The sequence below is a fragment of the Triturus cristatus genome, chromosome 6 (genome assembly GCF_964204655.1).
Source record: "Triturus cristatus chromosome 6, aTriCri1.1, whole genome shotgun sequence".
NCBI lineage: Eukaryota > Metazoa > Chordata > Amphibia > Caudata > Salamandridae > Triturus > Triturus cristatus.
The window spans coordinates 900,530,349-900,549,969 of NC_140589.1; the positions used below are offsets into that span (position 1 = coordinate 900,530,349).

Consider the following 19,621-nt stretch of genomic DNA (forward strand, 5'->3'; position numbering starts at 1 on the left):
AGCGAAATACACTAATTTAGTACACGTCAGAAACCTAGGACCTAGACCCATACCGGTAATGACTCTGTAAAGGAAGTCCCACTGAACAGGGTCAGAGGTCTTCTCAATAACAATAGAGAGCACCAAGACCTTCGAGCTTGCACTCAGTGGGGGAAGATATTTTTTATAACACTAATGTTTCCATGATGGATACTTTAATTTCAACCTCCATTTAGAATCGTATGCGAGTCAGATGTTAGTTTGAGTAGTCAATCGTTAGATTATAGAAAAAATCCCCTCCTGCTCACCGTGACATACTTACTGTATAAAGATACAGAGTCAAAGATAAAGCAATGGATAGAGAAAGGGCCATTTCCAACTAGTCAGATTGTGGTGCAACACAGTCCAATCAGCTAATTCTCCAGTTCTGGTTTCACACTCCCATATTTTTTGATGTCTGTTCCAGGTAATTCATAAATTATTCTACCAGTGACACTCCATTGCTTGTAATGCTTAGTAATTCTATACATTTAGCATGTCTCTGAAAATAAATTTCATTATATTACCTTTGACCCCGTATTCATAACAGGCATTGGAAATACAACCGGTCCCACATTTGTTTGAGTTGTTGCCATTGTAAATGGCAATGTCTTTTTCTTATGTGTTATGAAATGTATGTATGTGGTGTGTAGTGGAACTTATATGGGTTGGTTTGGATTACTTAGCTGTGTAATTATGTGGTGTGGAATTGTGTGGAGTGGATTTGTGTAGTGGCATTATGTGGCATGGTGTGCTGTGGAAATATATGGCTAGCAATTAAGTGGCATTCAGTGTAGTGGCATTATGTGGAGTGGGATTGTTTGTTGTAGAGTGGTAAGTAGTTCATTTTAATTGTGTTGTGCTGTTGAATTTTGCGGGACAATGTGGAATTGTGTAGTGTAGATTGGATGTATGTGGTGTGTTGTGTAATTGTGAGTTGTATTATGTAATTTGGTGTTAAATTATGTGGTGTGGACTGGAAATGTGTGGAGCTTAATTGTGTGGCATGGAACTGTGTATTGCTTTGCGTTTTTGGTGACGGAGAAGAACAAATCGGTAGGAGCTAAGCATCAGATCTGTGTGTTTAAAAAAAAAAAAGGAAAGAGTTGGAGCCATTGGCATTGTAAATGACTCTTACCTATGTGTTATGGATTGGAGTGCACGTATGTGGTGTGTACCAATTATGTGGGTTGGATTGGACTTGTTAGTTATGGTATTGTGTGGTGTGAAACTGAGTGGTTTGGATTTGTGTAGTTGAATTAAGTGGTATGATGTGCAGTTGTATTATGTGGATAGTAATTATGTGTTTTTGAGTGTATTGGAATTATGGGGAGTGGGACTGTGTGTAAGTATGTGGAATGGTATTTTGTGTTGTGGGGTGTTATGTAGTGGAGTTTAAAAAAGACATTATGTACAATAAAATGACTATTAAAAAAAATAACAAAAAATGTCTTCTAGTTTTTTTGGTCCTTGCAATACTGGCAACCTCTTCCTGCCTGTTGTAATGCTTGTTTGTTATAGCTTTTGTGTTATGACTGAAGGGACATAAACAATAGGAGGGTGGAGATTGAGAAATAGTACCTGAATTACAACACAAGCAGTGGACGGGCGAGAATCAACAGATGCCAGATTTCGAGCACACACTGAGGTGGTGATGAGTAACGCTGAAGTGGGGCTGAGGTGGTGGTGTGCTTGTGCAGATGTGATGCTCAGGTGATGCCGAATGATACTCAGGCCGTGCTGCGTAATGCTGAGGTAGTGTTGTGCTGGTGTGGAGTTTATACTGAGTGTTACTGAGGTGGTGCTGAGTGATGCTGAGGTGGTGCTGAGTGATGCGGCGGTGGTGCTGAGTGATGATGTGGTGCTGCGCTAGTGCTGAGGTGGTGGTGCTGTGCTAGTGCTGAGGTGGTGCTGAGTTAGTGCTGTGTTGAGGTGTTGCTCTGCTGATGCTATGGTGGTGCTGTGTTGGTGGTGGTGCACTGCTGCAAAAATGGTGCTGATGTTTGTTGTGCTGCGTTGGTGCTGAGGTGGTGCTGCACTGATGCTGAGTTGGTAGTGAACTGATGAGGAGGTGATGCTGAGGTGATAATGAGGTGGTGCTGAGTGATGCACTGGTGCTCAGGTGGTGATGTTGAGTTGGTGCTTTGCTGAGGGGATGCAGCACGGATGTTGAAGTGGTGCGGTATTGGTGCTGAGTTGCTGGTGAGGTGGGGCTGCTTTGGTACTGAGGTGAGGCAGAGTCATGCTGAGGTAGACGTGAGTCATGCTGAGGTGGTGCTGCTGCACTGGTGCTCAGGTGGTGCTGCACTGATGAAGAGGCAGTGCTGTGCTGATGCTGAGATGGGGCTGAGCTCATGCTGAGGTGGTGGTGCTCAGGTGGTACTGTGCTAATGCGAAGATGGTGCTGCACTGATGCTGAGGTGGTGCTGCACTGATGCAGAGTTGGTGCTGCACTGGTGGTGACTCACTGATGAGGAGGTGGTGCTGTGCTGAGTGATGAAGAGGTGGTGATGAGTGATGCTGTGGTGGTGCTGAGTGACGCTGAGGTTGCGGTGGTGCACTGGTTCTGAGGTGGTGCTGAGCAATGTTGAGTTGGTAGTTTGCAGAGGTGGTGGTGCACTGATGCTGAAGTGGTGCTGCATTGGTACTGAGTTGCTGCTGAGGAGTGGCTGCATTGGTGGTGTTGCACTTATGCTGAGATAGTACTGTGCTTAAGCTAAGATGGTGCAGTGATGTTAAGGGGGTGCTTCGCTGGTACTGCGCTGATGCTGAGTTGTTGCTGCACTGGTGGTGGTGCACTGATGAGGAGGTTGTGCTGCGCTGATGCTGAGGTGGTGCTGAGGTGATGTTGAGGTAAGGCTAAGTGTTACAGATTCCTTCATCACTACCACCCTTTAATAGTGTTCCTTAAGGCTCCATAACCACTAATGTTCAGAGGCATTTAATTAGTTATAACGCACCACTCATACCAGTGTAGGGTGTCAAATCACTTTGCATCACACACAAATTACACAGAGGCAATCAATCATATGTGTATACATTAGCATAAAGGAAATGTTACATAAGACAGAGGACTTCAGGGTGTAGGCGTCACAAGTCATGCATATTGATAGGTAGCATTGCTAAAGGGTGCTTGGGCCCCAGAAGCACAAACTCAGAATTGAGAACAGCACACCATAATTGGGGGTTCTCTTACATAAAAAGAACCGATTTCTACCCAGATGAACCCTTTTTGCAACATAAATATCTGCTCTAATCTATACTTTGAGGTGCATGCAGTTCTATGATGACAGTTATAAATTCAGGTTAGGATTTTAACGTATCAGCTGCAAGTAACTGACAAGCAGTAACTCACTGCCCTATTTACATTTTATGCATTTTGTGTTCTGCATGGTACACTTTCTTTGCAGCCGGAATATTAACCCTCTGCTACCTTGCAATGAGTCAAAACATCTTCCACTAAACATCTCCATCTCTCCAGCAAGAACATTAATCGATGGAGTTATCTTGACATTGTTATTGTCTGGAATTGCGTGAGGCCTAAAATGTGTCAGTGAGTGCTTTTAGAAGCAAGAAACTCAGAAACACGGCCCCTCTAATCTGAAGTCAGTATCCAGTGCGATCACACCGCCCATGTGCAGGCCCTGCATTCTTGTTCTGCATTTATTTATTGTACTACATTCAAATGCACATTTACAGGTAACATTCTTCCAGAAAGAAATATTTTGGCCTCAGTTCTAAACCAAGAGTAGAGACTTCCAACCCCTCAGCCAGCAGCCAAGCACAGGTCCTGTAGGGTAGGAAAGAACACAAGCAGCATGCATATTAAAGTATCATTTTAAGCGTTGATGTAATGGAGCTGAAATAATGGCTGTTTTAAGCAGTGGTTTAACTTTTTTTTACATGATTTAGAGCTGCAGTAGCTAGATGGCATGCTGTTGCAGTACGTTTGTGCCTGCCTGTTTCTAAAGGAAATTAAAGGAGGCAGTCTTAGACTTAAAACCACAATAATTAATTAATTGCTTGCAATCCAAGCCAGCCTGGGAGCGGTCTTCAGGAAGAATACAAAAGAATGCCAGCCACATGGAAGGGGCTGAGAGGGTTAATGCTGCAATAAATTGTAAGCAGCTATGGGTCTGAGCAGCCACAGTGTAACCCGAGGTTGAAAACATGATAAAATAGTCCCTCCACGAGCAGATCAACAGAACACAGTGTAATGATATCGTACTAAGTCCCTGCTCCTTAGAGGAAAAAGGAGGGACAAAGAGGCAGGACTGACCACTAGTAGGCAAGCATTTTTAAAGGACATTGAAACAAACAAATGAGAAGTAATGAATGGCATTTGGCCCACAGAGATATATGTATACTAAAGTGTACAAGAGGTCGTATGCTTACGCTCAACCTAAAACTGACATTTTTGGGATCGCTTGTTCCAGACCCACATATTCACATGAATTTACTTTATTTTTAGAATGTATTTTCACCTGTGGAGTATTGAAATGTTCCTACCATATCCAGTGGTGGCTGTCACAATCAACATGTGGTGGACTGGTGGGGGTGATGCGGGACGGGAAGTATGAGGGATCACACACGGGGTGCTGGTAATAATATATATTTTAAAAAAGAACTTACCTGAAGCCACTGACCGCCTCCAGCGTCACATCATTTCTCCTGTCCTCTTCCTAGTCCCAGCAGCCCTTGGGACAGACTCCTATCCAATCCCCGTGCTGCTCTCATATGATGAGAGCAGCACTGGGATTGGCCTGAGTGGGCTGAAAAGACGGTCCACTCAGACCAGGGAGTCGGTGCTTTTTCTCCAATCTGGCTGCTCAATGCAGCCGGGCTGGAGAAACCTAAGTGCGCATGTGTGTTTGGTTGGCCTGAGACGGCCGACCAAACACAAATGCGCACTTAGGGAGTGCACATAGCACTCCTCCCCCCCCCTCTCATGCCCGGCCCCTCGCGGCACAAGCTGGCTCAGAACCGGCTAATAAAAAATAAAACAGTGCAAGAACATGGTTTTATTTTTTTATTTGCTGGCTCTGAGCCAGGCAGTGGGATGGCGCTCCTCCGCCATTGTAGGAGTCGTCGCTGATCATATCTCAAGTGATTAACTCTGTTTTATACATACATTTATTTGTAAAGAGCCAGGTGCTGATGGATGGGAACTTTCAAGCACATTAATTGCAGCATGATGCCTTGATTCTAGTACGTGGTTCTGTTCACAGCAGATGCTGTTGAGTTTCAGGATGAAGTGAAGGTAACTACAAGGTTTTCCATTAGAGGAGGCTCTTGTGGAAAGGAAGGACGCAATGGGGGATGAGTTACCTTCTTACTTCATATTTACAGAAAAAGAGTACAAAACATTTTTCCAGATAATTCCCCAGAATATCAACAATGACATTAGAGGTGTTCTTTTGGAAGTTATGGGCCAAGTATCCCATATGAGGTTGAGGCCCCCTGGTAAACAGCAGCACTGGGCTTCTGTTCACTTGACAGAGCAGAAACATTCAGAAAGTTGTGAAGCAAAAAGGTCTTTACTTACACGTTAACTAAACTAAGGGTAAAGAAGATGTCCTAGACAACTTATCTTGAGGAACACCGTTAGTTTTACAGATAGCTTGCACTAAACATGTAAAAACATGATAAACTCTGTAAACTTCAAAAATGTGTATGTTATTAACACGCATGAGCGTTTTACCTTAGTAGATCAGATTATGTCACTGCATTTAGAGGCATTTATTAGCAGTTTTGAAACCTTATCATAGAAACATTAATGTTACCCCATTCTGAAAACAATGCTATTGGTGAACCAAGAGGCAAGTCATTTGTCAAGTGCACCTTGTGGGTAGCCCTGGGTTTTATATAATTGAAACAACATTATAGATTATTAAATAAAGCACAAGAGATGGTTTTTGTACACCACAAATCCTTAACTCATATGTTTTTAGGGGTTCTCATATGTAGTAATGGAGAAATAGGAGTCAAAGTGAAATGAACTAATTGCCAAGGATCACACAATTTCGTCAATTGGAGGAAGCCATGACTGAAAACAGGTTTTCGGGTTTCAAAATTTGCAATTCAACCAACAATTGAGTATCTCTTTCTCTCTCATATTTTACATTAGAAGTTAATGCTTTGACTTAAATTTTTGGTGCATGAGATTAGAGCGTTGGTGGCAGACAGAAGTCACGTGAAGGCTCAGGTTGTTGTCCACACCATGCATCTGCTTTGGATCTCCCTACGCCCACCATTCATCACCCTAACACTCGCATTGCTGGCATCGGTGTGGCCCTGTGGCATGCCACAGACAGTACTTTACAGCCTCCGAGGAAATGTTTGCGAGTACCCACAGATTAGGATATACTTACGGTCCACTGTAGCTTTGTGCTGTGCTAGAGGATTCAACAAACCAATGTGGAATCCCTACAGTGTGCTCAAACATCTTATGTTTTGGAAAAGTACAATGTAAAACACAACAGTAGAGCAAGGAGTCGTTCTGGACAACTGTCATAACCCTGAAAGGACTTTCATTCCTACATGTGATTATTGAGCATTGGTTCAGAAGGGATTGTTTATGTTGGCATAATACTATTATAAAATAACATTTTGTTCACAGCTGCTAATGTTTCATGAACAATGATACAAAATGATATTGCTTGTGTTTTTAGTGTTTATAAAGTTGCTGTGAATTACTAGATGCCAGACCTACTTGGGAATTTGTGAAATCACAGATAGGATTCTGACTTCTGAAAAACTCCATACAATCACATACAAATGATATGTTATACCAAGTAAATAATATGCTTGTTTTCACTATCCAGCTTGTCTTTTCTCAAACTTTCCAGTGTGTCTTACAGACTCTCCAAACGTTGGCCAAGGAGTGTTTTGCTGCTGAAGCCTGGTATCTATTGAGACAAAATCACCTCTTGATGGGGATAGTCTTCTTGCTGCCACTGAAGGAAAACTCCAGCTGCTAGATATGTTACTAAACTACAAATATTTCTCTCTCTTGAGTCTAATCCTCAATCACACACTCCAAAATATGTTAAATATTACTTGCATTAGTTCAATCTTGTAAAATTAGTCACCAGTTATTAAGACATTCTACAAAGTACTCTAGCATAATTCTTTCTATTGATTTTCCTGACACCTTGAAGAGTGTCCATTAATTTCCTTTACAGCTCTGCAGGCAGTACAATTGCTAGTCTTTTGCCCATTTTATTTTCTCAAATGAGAAAACTTCTGCTCTTCTTAAGTACTCCAACACCTAGCATGCCTTGACTCAGCAAATAAACAGACTTATCATGTGTTATATCTGGAAACTGTGTGTTTGTGAGGATTCTTGGTGCTGTGATACAACACAACACCTGCACCCCATAAAACTAATCCATACACAACACAAACTACATAAAGAAAACAATCAAATAATTTGCTAAAATGCTAAGTTTACAGTGATCTTTTAAACATCGCTAGGTTTGTTTCACAACATAAGCGGAGAGGCAGGGTGTTCAATAATTTTGGAGTAGCCAGAAAAAAACACTTGTATCAAGAAATCAAAGTTTTAGCTTTTGGAAGCACTAAGAGAAATAGTTTTCAGGAGCATCCAGACCTGTTTGAGTTGCAGAACATTATATCAAGAGCAGGTACGTAGGAACGGCCTACTACCTAAAGAAATAAACCCAGACCGAAGAATGACATTGAAAGTCTAAAGCAGCCCCAGAAAATAATGTCCAGCAGGAAAGAAAAAAACTGGAGACCACAATAAACGTTAAACTGTCAGTCATGAGCAGGAACTGCAGAAGCAAAGAATTCTGGTGAGTGAGCAATCTAGCAAGCACATATGTGACGCACCTAGACTCAATTGAATCCTACTTTTTGCAGTGACAACCAGGAAAGGAAGCAATATGGAAGAAGTTCAGCCTTCTTGGAGTGAGAAGTGAAATAAAGTATACAATGCAACTAATTTATGAACAGTATGAATATTGATTCTCAAATTCTATTTATGCATTTGTATGTACAGATATAAGCACACATATATAATTATGGTATCAAGGAGTACTGTAGATACTACAACTCTCATCCATGCAGCAGTTCTAAGATGCCTGCATACAGGAAATACCCACAATCCCCTGAGTTGGCTAAATTCTAGCCAATGCAGGTGGAGAAAGATGGCCCCCCTGTGAGGATGCTACCTCCTCCTCAAACATAAAATCATTGAGTGCGATGGAAGGCGGCAGTGCAAGGAAGCCACAGAGGAGCCAGCGGAACCCCTCACCCAACTGCTGTGTGGCTTAGGTTAGAGTAAAATACTTACTCTCTGCATTATCTCAGGAGAACCTTGTTTATGGGGAAATTTTGAATAAAATTGTGTAACCAAAAGGGGATCATAAACTTGTTCTACTTGTTGTTGTTCCCATGATGATCACAAGGATTATACACCTTCCAGTCAATAAAATATTGAAGCTTCCCTTGAATAGTACAGACAGTCCCAAAGGTAAGGTTCTGCAGGGAAAAAATGAAAGATGAACCGTCCTGGAAAGGGAAAGCTTGAGTTGTACAGTGACCAGATTAATGATCTTATAATTTCAAAAGCCCTATAATTACTGGAAAACTTAGATTTACAAATTCAGTGAGGTAAATAGATAGTGACCATCCACTCTTTGTCTCCTATCTTGTAAGTAGGAGCTGACCGCCTATAATGATTGGCCTGTAATCTTTGTTTGGCTTAGCGTTTTGCTTATTTTGAAATACATTTTCTCTGACCTTCTTTAATTCTTCCAATTAATACTGAACTGCGGGTACTTGATCATCTGCATCTATTAAGCCTGGGAAGGTTTAAGGCTGAACCCAGTTAGGGTGTAAAATCTGGAAAATCATTTTGGAAGTAGGTTTTGAGCTACTGTAAACAGATTCTGCTGCAGACCGGAGAATCTTCCTGTTGTCTTGAGCATCAGAAATGTAGCACTCTATAAACTCTTCAAGTGTTTGATTTAACCTATCAATTTGCCCATTAGCTTGTGGGTGAAATCCAAAAGCAGTACCCTTTGGATGGCAAGTTCATGACACGGGGAGACACATAGTAAGGGTCAGGAATAAGTGTTTGGATGAATCCATGAATTCAGAATATGCCAGAATAGAAAATGTCAGCCAGTCCCGAAGCAGGTGACAATTTGGAAAGACTAGAGCAGAAAAGTGAGCCATTTGAGTATATGAGTCCACTGTAACCATTGTTGTGGTGCCAATTCTTAGATGGCGGCAAATCTACTGTAAAATTAGTAGAAATGCTTCCCCAAGGTATGAGGGAATTTCAGGGTTCAATGATGATCCTACTTTTCTTTGTGTTTTGGATTTATTTTGGGTACAGACCTTGCAAGAGTTGATAAATCTTGTGACATTGTGGCGAAGAGAAGGCGACCGTAACTTTCTAATTATATCTTCAGTAACTCTTCATTCTCTATGCCTGGAGATTTAAGAATTATGGCACAGTTGAACTGTCAATTTTTGTGAATGTTTTGAAGGAAGAAGGAGTTTGTTATTTACAAAAATCAGACCTTTTGTATTCTTTATGAGAATTAAAGGAGATGTGTTTCTAGGTCATAGATATTAATACATTTGGTTTCTTGACAATTTGAATCAAGAAATATGGAGGTGGCTAAGAAAACTTTGGCTTGAGGAACAATGACTTTCTCTATGATCCCGGAATTCTGTGATTCAGGACTTGAAGGAATCGGGTTGTTGTAAGACAGTAGCCCCAATAAACTATTTCTTAAGGCTTTTGAAGGTCACGGTAGCATGGAGATCCCACTGAAAGGTCCTGTTCTTTTTAAGTAGATCAGTGATCAGGGAGTCTAGCTGGAGATGTTTTTGATAAATTTCCAGTAAAAAGTTGCCAGGCCTAAAAAGGTTTGCACTTCCTTTACAGAAGAAGGAATGAGCCAATCTAGGATGGCTTGCACTGTCTAATAGTCCATAGCTATTCTTTTAGATGAACGAACACAGGCCATCTACTCTAAGGAATCCTTTCCAAAAACACTTCTTTGGCCTGGCCAGCAATCTATTCTCCCTTAGAATCTTTAGGATTTTTTTAACTTGAAATAGATGGTCTTTTGGACTGAAGTTCTGTAGAGCTCTTCTTTGGTGCAAAAAATAAAGAGGCTTCATAGAGGATTTGGATGAATTAATCAGACCATGCTCAAGATTTGCATCAAGATAGTCTCTTAAGAGCCAATTGTTCCAAGGCAGACAATGAAAAGATGTGTCCATAGGGAACTACAGCCTTAGGTAGGATTTCAATTGCACAATCAAAAGGTGAATGAGGTGGTAGTTCCGTGGTAGTTGTCTTTTGGAACATGTTGAGGTAGTCATTCTAGATCTAAGGAATTTCAGAAACTTGTCCAAGCGACTGAGTGACACAACTAGAAAGGATTTCAGAACCCTTAGTAGAAGATAGGCGATTAGCTGTACAATAAGAAACACAAAACTCTGAGCCCAGGAACAACTTTTTGCAGAGCAATTTATATTAGGATTATGCCAAGCAAGCCAGTTGATGTCTAAAATATTTGGATAGGGAGGAGAGGAAATTAAGCCTGAGTTTCCTCAGAGACTAGACTAGAAGCCTTTAATGTCCCATCAACAGCTTCTGATGGTTTGAATCCCACTGAATATGCATAAAACCGTTGGAGGCTCTACAGTCCACAAGAGGAGTTGAAATCGTAAATCTGCTTGCAGCAGAACAAAGCTAGAAGATTTCAGAGGAGAAGGCAGGGGTGTCTCGAAAATACTTGCTTCTACTCTCTGCACTAAGGGCAGGCTTTCTAGTTTCCTGACTTCCTAGGATGACAACCAGGACATACAGGGAAAGAGTTCAGAAAATGACCTATCTGAACACTGTATAAACATAACCTTTGCTTACATCGCTTTGTTGTTGTTCTTTCTTCCTTAGTCAGAGGACATCTAGTAAAACCCACTTGAATGGGCTCATCTTCTGGATATGAAATCTTAGATGGTTTCTTAAATACAGATCTTGACGGGATTGGGACTATGATTGTTTTTGACATTCCATTTGCCTTCCTTGAAGGGGTCTGTCGATCTGGAGGGTAAGTTGAATAAGGTCTTCGAGGGATGCTGGTCTAGCAACTCTAGCGAGTTTGTCCCTCAACTCATCCTTGAATTCCTTTCACAATAAAGTGAACAGAGCCAAGTCAGGCCTAATAATTTCTCTTTCTAAGCCTTTCAACTTGGAGATGAAAGTATGCAAGTCCATGGAACCACAGTTGAGTTCAAAAATCTTTTCGTGGTAAACATACGTTGGATGTTGATGGTCAAACATGTTTTTGAATTTTGGAAAGAAGGTTGCAAAATTGTCCAGAAGTGGACTAGCATCACAACCTAAAAGCATAGCCCAGACCGAGGAATTTCCATTTGTATTGCTTACAATAAATCAAATTCGTGGATCTATGGCTGGCATAAATATGGGCGTTAAAAGTGAAATAAACCTGATATGTGTCCACAAAGGTTCCTTCAAATTTAAATTCTGCTAAATCAGTCAGAGGAGGTTCCAACGTACCTTGTTGTAAGACAGGAAGTGATTGGCATAAAGTGGAATTTTCTGTGGTCACGTTTTGTACTTGGAGAGTCAAATCATTTGCTGCAGTTAATAATTCCTAGACCTGACCCATTTTGCGATTTTGATGGAGTTGCAACCTGTCAAGAGCAGGTTATTTTGGCTCGGAATGTAGATACTTCTTGGTGACTAGGAACAGTCTACTAACTCCAGAAACAAGCCCAGACACCAGAATGAAACTGTAAGTCTAGAGTTGCCCCAGAAAAATATTATCCAGCAGGAAGGAAAAAACTGGAGACCAGAACAACTCCTCCAAGTGTCAGGCTAAATAGCAACGAGAAGAAAAGTAGTAAGCGAGGCAGGAACTAGAGAACACCCAAAAGCCCGGTGAGCAAGCAATATAGTAAGCACAAATGTGACACAATTAGGCTCAATGTAGCCCACTTCATGGAGTTTCAAACAGGAAATAAGAAAGTCACGAAGACATTCAGCCATCTTGGGTTGGGAAGTAAAATAAAGCATACAATATAAATCATTTATGATCAATATTAGTATTGCTACTCAGATACTATTTATGCATTTGTAGATATGAATATAAACACAAATATATAATGATGGTGTTAAGGAGTATTGTAGATACTATAACTCCCTTTCATGCAGGCTTTATGAGAGGCTTGCATGTGGGAATAGAAAATACCCACAATCCCCTGGGTGGGCCCAATTCAAGCCGATGTCTGTGGGGAAAGACAATGATCATCCTCCACCAGGATGCCAACGTATCCTCGAACCTAAACTCATCATTGTGCAGCGGGAGACAGCAGAACAAGGAAGCCACAGAGGAGTCAGCGGAACCTGTGACCAACCATGGCGCAGAGGAGGTAAGGGCAAAATCCTTACACATCAAAGTGAAGACTTCGGGATTCTCTGGTATATTGCCTTCTGAACAATTATCACTGTTGTGTTCATGTCTGGGGAACCCCGAAATTAGCTGATTAGCAGCATTCTGCAAAAGACACACAATTGATGGAAGGAATCAAAACATTCACCCCCAGTCAAGAGATCTGGGTTAAATCCATAATTCTTTTGCTCACCATGCCACCCAACATTTTTAGACCTGCCCATATGCAAATCAGTCTTGACCCTGTGCCTCATGGGAACAGTCCAGCCTGAACTTCCAAGCCAGGTCCTCCCTGGACCGTAAACAAGCATCCTAGGACAGGTTTAGGGGTTTCACCCCTCTTCAGCCAGGATAGCTAGATTCCAGTGGCACAGTGAGCCCAGGACCCACGTCTGGGCATACCTGGCGCACTTAGGGCGAGAAAGCAAAAGACACAGAATTGAGGGACGGAATGCAGAACAAATCAAAACATTCACTCCCAGTCAAGAGATCTGGGTTAAATCCATAATTATTTTGCTCATCATGCCACCCCAGTTTAGACCTGGCCATATGCAAATCAGTTTTGACCCTGTGCCTCATGGGTACAGTCCAGCCTGAATTGCCAAGCCAGGTCCTCCCTGCATCAGCAGACGGCAGGAGACCAGCTTCGTATGGGATGTTGGGTAAATCGAGTTTGCATAATCCAGCCTTCACTGGGGCAATGATTGACCACTGAGAAGTGCAGCTTTGACGATTTGAGTTGGGCAAAACAAATGGCGGCCTCTTGGCCCTCCTGAGAGTATAATGTCAGGGTACTACGACCCTAATTTTACATATTATCTTAAGGTGTAGTTCACCTGGCCACAATTCGTTATCTAATTTTATTTTTGCTAGCTTCTATCAAATATTCATAAAAAATGTGCGTAGTTTCACATTGACATATAGGAATGTGTTATTTTAAAATAACTTAATAAAAATATTTGCTCAGCAGTGCAGCTTTTTCCTGGCCTTTGTTTGCATAAAATTTCCTTTTTTCCACTCAGATCGCAAAGGAAAATAAGTACCATTGTTTCCATCATATTGTGTCTAATCGTTCCTGCTATCTTCCAACCTTTCTTTTGTCAATGCACTCATTTGTTCTGCCTTTTGAAAATCATGATTTAGAAAAACAATGGCAAATTCTTTGATCACTTCGATAGATTTTTCTCCTATGATGTCTTAACTTTTCTAGCATAAAAGTTTTTTTTTGCAGTAAAAATGGCTTACTTTATGTTTGCAATTGTGCTGCCGAATCTATTCAAATATGCCTCCTTTGATAGCCTTGATAACACTCCTTTCATGCAATGAAAAATCTCTGCAAATATTACTGGTTTTGGGATCATCTGGAAAGTCACTTGTGAAGGATCCAAATATATGTAAATGTATGCAGCCCCATTATTAATCAATGGAGTTTACGAATGACTTTAACAGTGACAGTGTACCTCCATCACCTGTGGTATTTCCTAGTGCTCCATGCTTTCCACGTTTTTAGTTAAAATGATCTGTAATGTAACATTTGGTTTATAAGCAAATCATCTATCCATCTTCATTTACATAATTAAAAAAAAAGAAATCATCAATATCAGATATCTGTCGACTCAAGGGTAGTTACAGAGCGCACACGTCAACTTCTTCAATGATTAGATCGGCTACTATGATTGACTAATAGGGCCCACAACAAGTTATTGATTGTGAAATTCACTGCCTCCTATTGCAATTCCAGTTATTAGGATTATTTTCCTTCTGTTGTTTCATCCATGCTTAGCTTACATATTTTCACCAGTAAGTAATTTCAAAATTGCCTTGTTTGCCTGTATCAAGTAATTCCCCTGTCATTCTGTCTGTGGCGGTATTGTGTCAAGTGGGTATAGCAAGTCCTTCATAACAGTTCTTCATTTTGAAAAAACGTCCTCTACTCTGATCTGATCATATCTGCTGCATATGCATTTCCCTGTGAGTACCTCCTCCTGTCGGTCATTAATCCATTACTCTATTGTGAGTGAATCGGTGCTCATCCATTCTACCCTTGTCAGCATCAAGTTAAAAGTTGTAGCTCATTTCCAGTGAACAGCTTTTGTTCCAAAAGGCATTAGGTTCCAATATGTTTCTCAGCCCGGTGTCATGGGCGTACATATTCATAACTCTTTCCCAGTATACATCAAACATTTGGGACATGGCCATATTTAAATGTTTTGGCTCAGAAATTCCATATTTTAGGCACACTTTGGTTTTTTTTGCCTTTACATACATCCTGTGCATTGTATCGTATTAAGCAACGCCTGGGATTGCTGGGAAATTACTTAAAAAATAACAGGACTTAATTCCAATCTTTTTCTATGACCACCAACCTGCAAACTCTGTTAATTTGCTGTTTACCTTTAACGTTGGGCGCCCTGGAGTGTTGTGAAGGCCCCTATACAACTGTAGATCCATCATTGCTTTCATTAAATTGAATGTGTGGTACCAATGGGGACGTGCATAAGGTGACTCTTGCAGCCATTGAGACACTACTAAAATGCAGAATCTGACCTGAACTAGCATGAAAAGCCGTTATAGCCTCTTCGAATGTCATGAACCTGTTGTTGCGAAATGTATTTATGCAACTACCTGTCGTCTACCTGGACATATTCATGCCCCCATCTGCCTACTGAAAATGTGGTACTGCCAATAGCCTGGCCTGCAAAATGTAAGGCATCCCTATGGTGTATATTTTCATTAGATCAGCCTTCTGAACTGCATCAGGATGGGACAGGAACCATCTCTCGATTACCTTCCAAATAGTTGCTTTGCAATGTCTCCTCTTCAATGATCAGTGACATTTACCTTCTGCCCATTGTGGATCCCGCCAGAGCATACATCCTCCATTTCTATATCTATGAGATGCAGCATGTCAACAGTAATAGAAATTCTTTCTCTGGACTATCCAAATATCTAATTGCATGGGGAGAAAACTGCTGAAATTAAATCGGTTCAATGGCCAAAGTTATAAACGTATTCTAATGGGACCCACTAGCAAGGTCGCATAAATGCTCCTAGACTGATTTCAAAAAGCCATCTAAAGGTTAGGCCACAGCAAATAATGAGTTGTATTTGTCTCTTTGATTGCGAATGAAGTGTAGGACTTTGGACCAGTCTGTACCTCTGAGATGTGGTTGAACGGTTTACATGAATTTGGTCTTCTGGTTGGCAAAGATGAGCTGTAAATATGGACGAAGTCATGACCTGTGTTATTCAGTGGTCTAGAAGCAACAGCTCATATGTCCTCTCCTTAAATGGATCGGCTAGATCAACCTATAAACACACTGCTTGCTGTTCCATGTGATCCAATCTCTACTTCACTTGCTTGTTATTTCTTGCAGGAAAAAAATCTTGCCTTGTTGTACTGTCAAGACTACTCCTTTGGTGGTGGACATGAACTGGTCTGCACGGAGAAGGTCCTTGTATATAATACCTCATGCGAGCTAAATTGCGATGGAAATATTGCTTCAATATATTTCCATCGGTTGCAGTGGCTGCTAAAGCCTGTTCATCATATTCTTCAGTGCAGAATAAAGCTTTTGCATCTCATCCCCGAAGTCTACATTAGCTCTGTGAGCACGTCAAGTACAAATCCTTGATCTTCCTTCTCATCAGTGGCTGGATGAATGCCATTCTACTTCCAAAATACAATTTTCTCTACACCGCTTGATTGAGCCATCTGACAAAAGAATAATGCTCCATTATCCTGGTTTGTTGCCTGTGGTTCTCTGTGGTGGCCCTCAGGCATTTAACTGTGTCAAATCCTTTGGTGTGGAAGCTGCCTTCCTTCAGAAACCCTGACTGCTTGGTTTCACCACTAACATATATACTGGAGGTAAGATAATAGCTCACATTTTTCGACAGGTATTTCCATTAAGAAGTTTGGGGCATATCAACAACAACCGGCGATAATTATCTCTAAGCGCACTTAGCGCTAGGATAATTATCGCCGGCTAGTGTGAATTTTTATCGCTGAGATAGCGTGCTATTAGCAACGCTTATCTCAATAGCGATAAAAATCCTCACGCTAACAGGCTAGCGTGAGATTATCGCTGGAAACCCAGCGATAATCTCACGTTAGCTTGTTGATAGGGACAGGCAAACTTAGCCATGATATCCTCCTTCCATAGGATATCATGGCTAAGTCAGAAAAATACCAGACGTAAAAAAGCAGCGTTAACCGCGGTTAGCGCTGCTTTTTTTTGTCTCTAACAGGGTTAGCGATATTCTTGATAATAGGAGAAATGTCGCTTAGCGACATTTCTCCTATTATTTTACTCTGGAACGCTCCCTTTGCATCTCATTAGAGATGCAAGGGGAAGCGTAGAGTAAAAGGGTGCTAACATGCAAATTTGCATGTTAGCACCCTGTTGTTGATAGGGCGTTGGGGGCATATCAACAACAACCGGCGATAATTATCTCTAAGCGCACTTAGCGCTAGGATAATTATCGCCGGCTAGCGTGAATTTTTATCGCTGAGATAGCGTGCTATTAGCAACGCTTATCTCAATAGCGATAAAAATTCTCACGTTAACAGGCTAACGTGAGATTATCGCTGGAAACCCAGCGATAATCTCACGTTACCTTGTTGATAGGGACAGAAAAACTTAGCCATGATATCCTCCTTCCATAGGATATCATGGCTAAGTCTGAAAAATACCAGACGTAAAAAAGCAGCGTTAACCGCGGTTAGCGCTGCTTTTTTTGTCTCTAACAGGGTTAGCGACATGTTTGACAATAGGAGAAATGTCGCTTAGCGACATTTCTCCTATTATTTTACTCTGGAACGCCCCCTTTGCATCTCATTAGAGATGCAAGGGGAAGCGTAGAGTAAAAGGGTGCTAACATGCAAATTTGCATGTTAGCACCCTGTTGTTGATAGGGCGCTAGTTTTATCTCTCCTTTTTTGGCTTTTAAAGCCAAAAAAGCAGAGATAAAGCCCTTGTTGATATGCCCCCTAGTTTTATCTCTGCTCTTTTGGCTTTTAAAGCCAAAAAAGCAGAGATAAAGCCCTTGTTGATATGCCCTTTATTTTTTATGGCACCAGTGCCTTGAGACATTTTGTAAAATGCATGGGACTAAAGTTGAGGGATGGAACTAATGAGGACCAATCAGAATACATCTGTGGCAAATTAGAGTAGTTTATCACAACGTCAGAGTGGCCTTTGGTTGCCTTTCGACTGCAAAAAAGGATTGAGAAGGATGGAGAAATCATGTTAACAAATGAAACACTTTAAAAACGTTCTAAAGATAACAGTTTATCCAGAAAAAAGGGTACTATTTATTACTTACTATGCACACGAAAGCATTTCAGGTAAGAGTGGGACGAATTGCATCCCGAGAAAAAAGCCAAGGATGACCAGTATTGTGATGAACAGCCCAAACGAACTGTGAAAACAAATATCAAAACAACACATATCACAACGTTGAATTCTTTCTTAAAAAATAAGTCATTTCGTATACGCTGCCAACACAGAAGAAAATAACAAGCAAAGCTTCTTCCTCTATAAACATATTTTGTCTCACTTCGACGTTTTAAAAATCATGTAAACTTGGTAATGATAATCAAAATTTGAAGAATTGTATATAACTCATGACAGCTTCTGTCGTCCATGTCACTTGTAATGAAACCGCCTTCATCAACACGTATGTAATAAGTATAATTGGTCTCTCGAGGGAATTTCCATCCTCTCTTATTTGCAATTTTTGACTCCCTGATGTAAAATACAGTACTCTGTGCAGGATCTTTGAGTATTGTGAAAACTAAACTAAATGGAGAGCAAGTTCCAGTCACTGAGGGAACTGGGCCAGCAGGTCCACAGCCAGAGAGGGTCTATCTTCATGAAGCACCTTTTCAATTAAATTAAATTTAAACATGCGTTTATTAAAACCGTAGTGCTTTGAACTTCAAACAATAAAATACGTTATGCCCATGATTATGTTTTTATCCTTAAATAAGAAATAACCTATATAATATCCTTCTTAATCACTAATAAAAAAAGTCTACTGCAAAAACATCTAACAACTGCATTGAGAGTGAAAATGTTGTTGCTTCCCATAGATTTTGGAGTAGGTAAAGTTTTATTATTCAGTTAATAAAACCATTTCAATAAAATACAGTTGCGATCAATAGAATTATTAAAACCAACAGTGCTTATAAGTTCCTACAAAACTATTTACTCAAACAATTCTATGTACTGAAGTAAACATTTTTTGTGCGCATCGACCAACTCACACCCCCTTAATTACTGCTCACTATTGTGCAAATATTCTCACTCTTCATTAAACAGATTCTGCTTTTGTGGAACTTCAATTGAGATCCTCAAAATTTTTAAAGTAATCAGTACTTATACTTTAGTACAAAACAATTTACTCAAACAATTCTGTGTACTGCTGACTGTAAAACAAATTGTGCCTATCGACCAACTAACATCCCCTTCATTACTGTTCACTGTTGTGCAAATATCCTTATTCATTTCATGTACCAGGTTTCGTTTTTGTGCAAATTGCATTTAAAACCAATAGTGTTCAGCTAATCTATACATCTACCAATCTGTCAAACTTCGTCTAAATGTGGGAGTGTTTTAAGACAGTCCCCTCCAGCTCCTTGAGCAATCATCGTGATACCAAAGGCGATGATGGACGGAGCGTTTGAGCAAATCAAACACTCACCCCCAGTCAACTGATCTGGGTTTAATCCAACATCATTCTTTAGCTCACTCCACCATCCTAGTTCAGACATGGCCATATGCAAATCAGTCTGACCCTGTGCCTCATGGGAACAGTCCAGCCCGAACTGCCAAGCCATGTCTTCCCTGGACCGGAAACAAGCACCCTGGGACCGGTTTCGGGTTCATAACCCTCATCAGCCAGGCTATCTTGAATCAAGTGGCAAAGTGAGCAAGGGACCCACGTCTGGGCATACCCTGCCAACTTGGGGCGAACAAAGTGATACCAAAGGGGATGATGGTGAGCAAAAAAATGATGGATTTAGGCCCAGATCTCTGTACTGGGGTGAATGTATGACATTGTTCTGCATTCTGTCCATCAACTGTTGTTTTTGCATTTGTCACCCCGAGTGGGACGGGTATGCTCAGACGTGA

General features: G+C 41.0%; 1 protein-coding gene across 2 annotated transcripts in view; it reads right to left on the minus strand.

Annotated features, from left to right (window-relative positions):
• LOC146820763 (MFS-type transporter SLC18B1-like) overlaps positions 1 to 19,621 on the minus strand; it is a 709,940-nt gene that overhangs the window by 130,401 nt on the left and 559,918 nt on the right. For both annotated transcript variants that reach the window (XM_085611552.1, XM_085611553.1), the window contains one exon: positions 17,811 to 17,906. In XM_085611552.1, the coding sequence (XP_085467678.1) occupies positions 17,811 to 17,906 (96 nt within the window). The remainder of the gene's footprint in view (positions 1 to 17,810; positions 17,907 to 19,621) is intronic.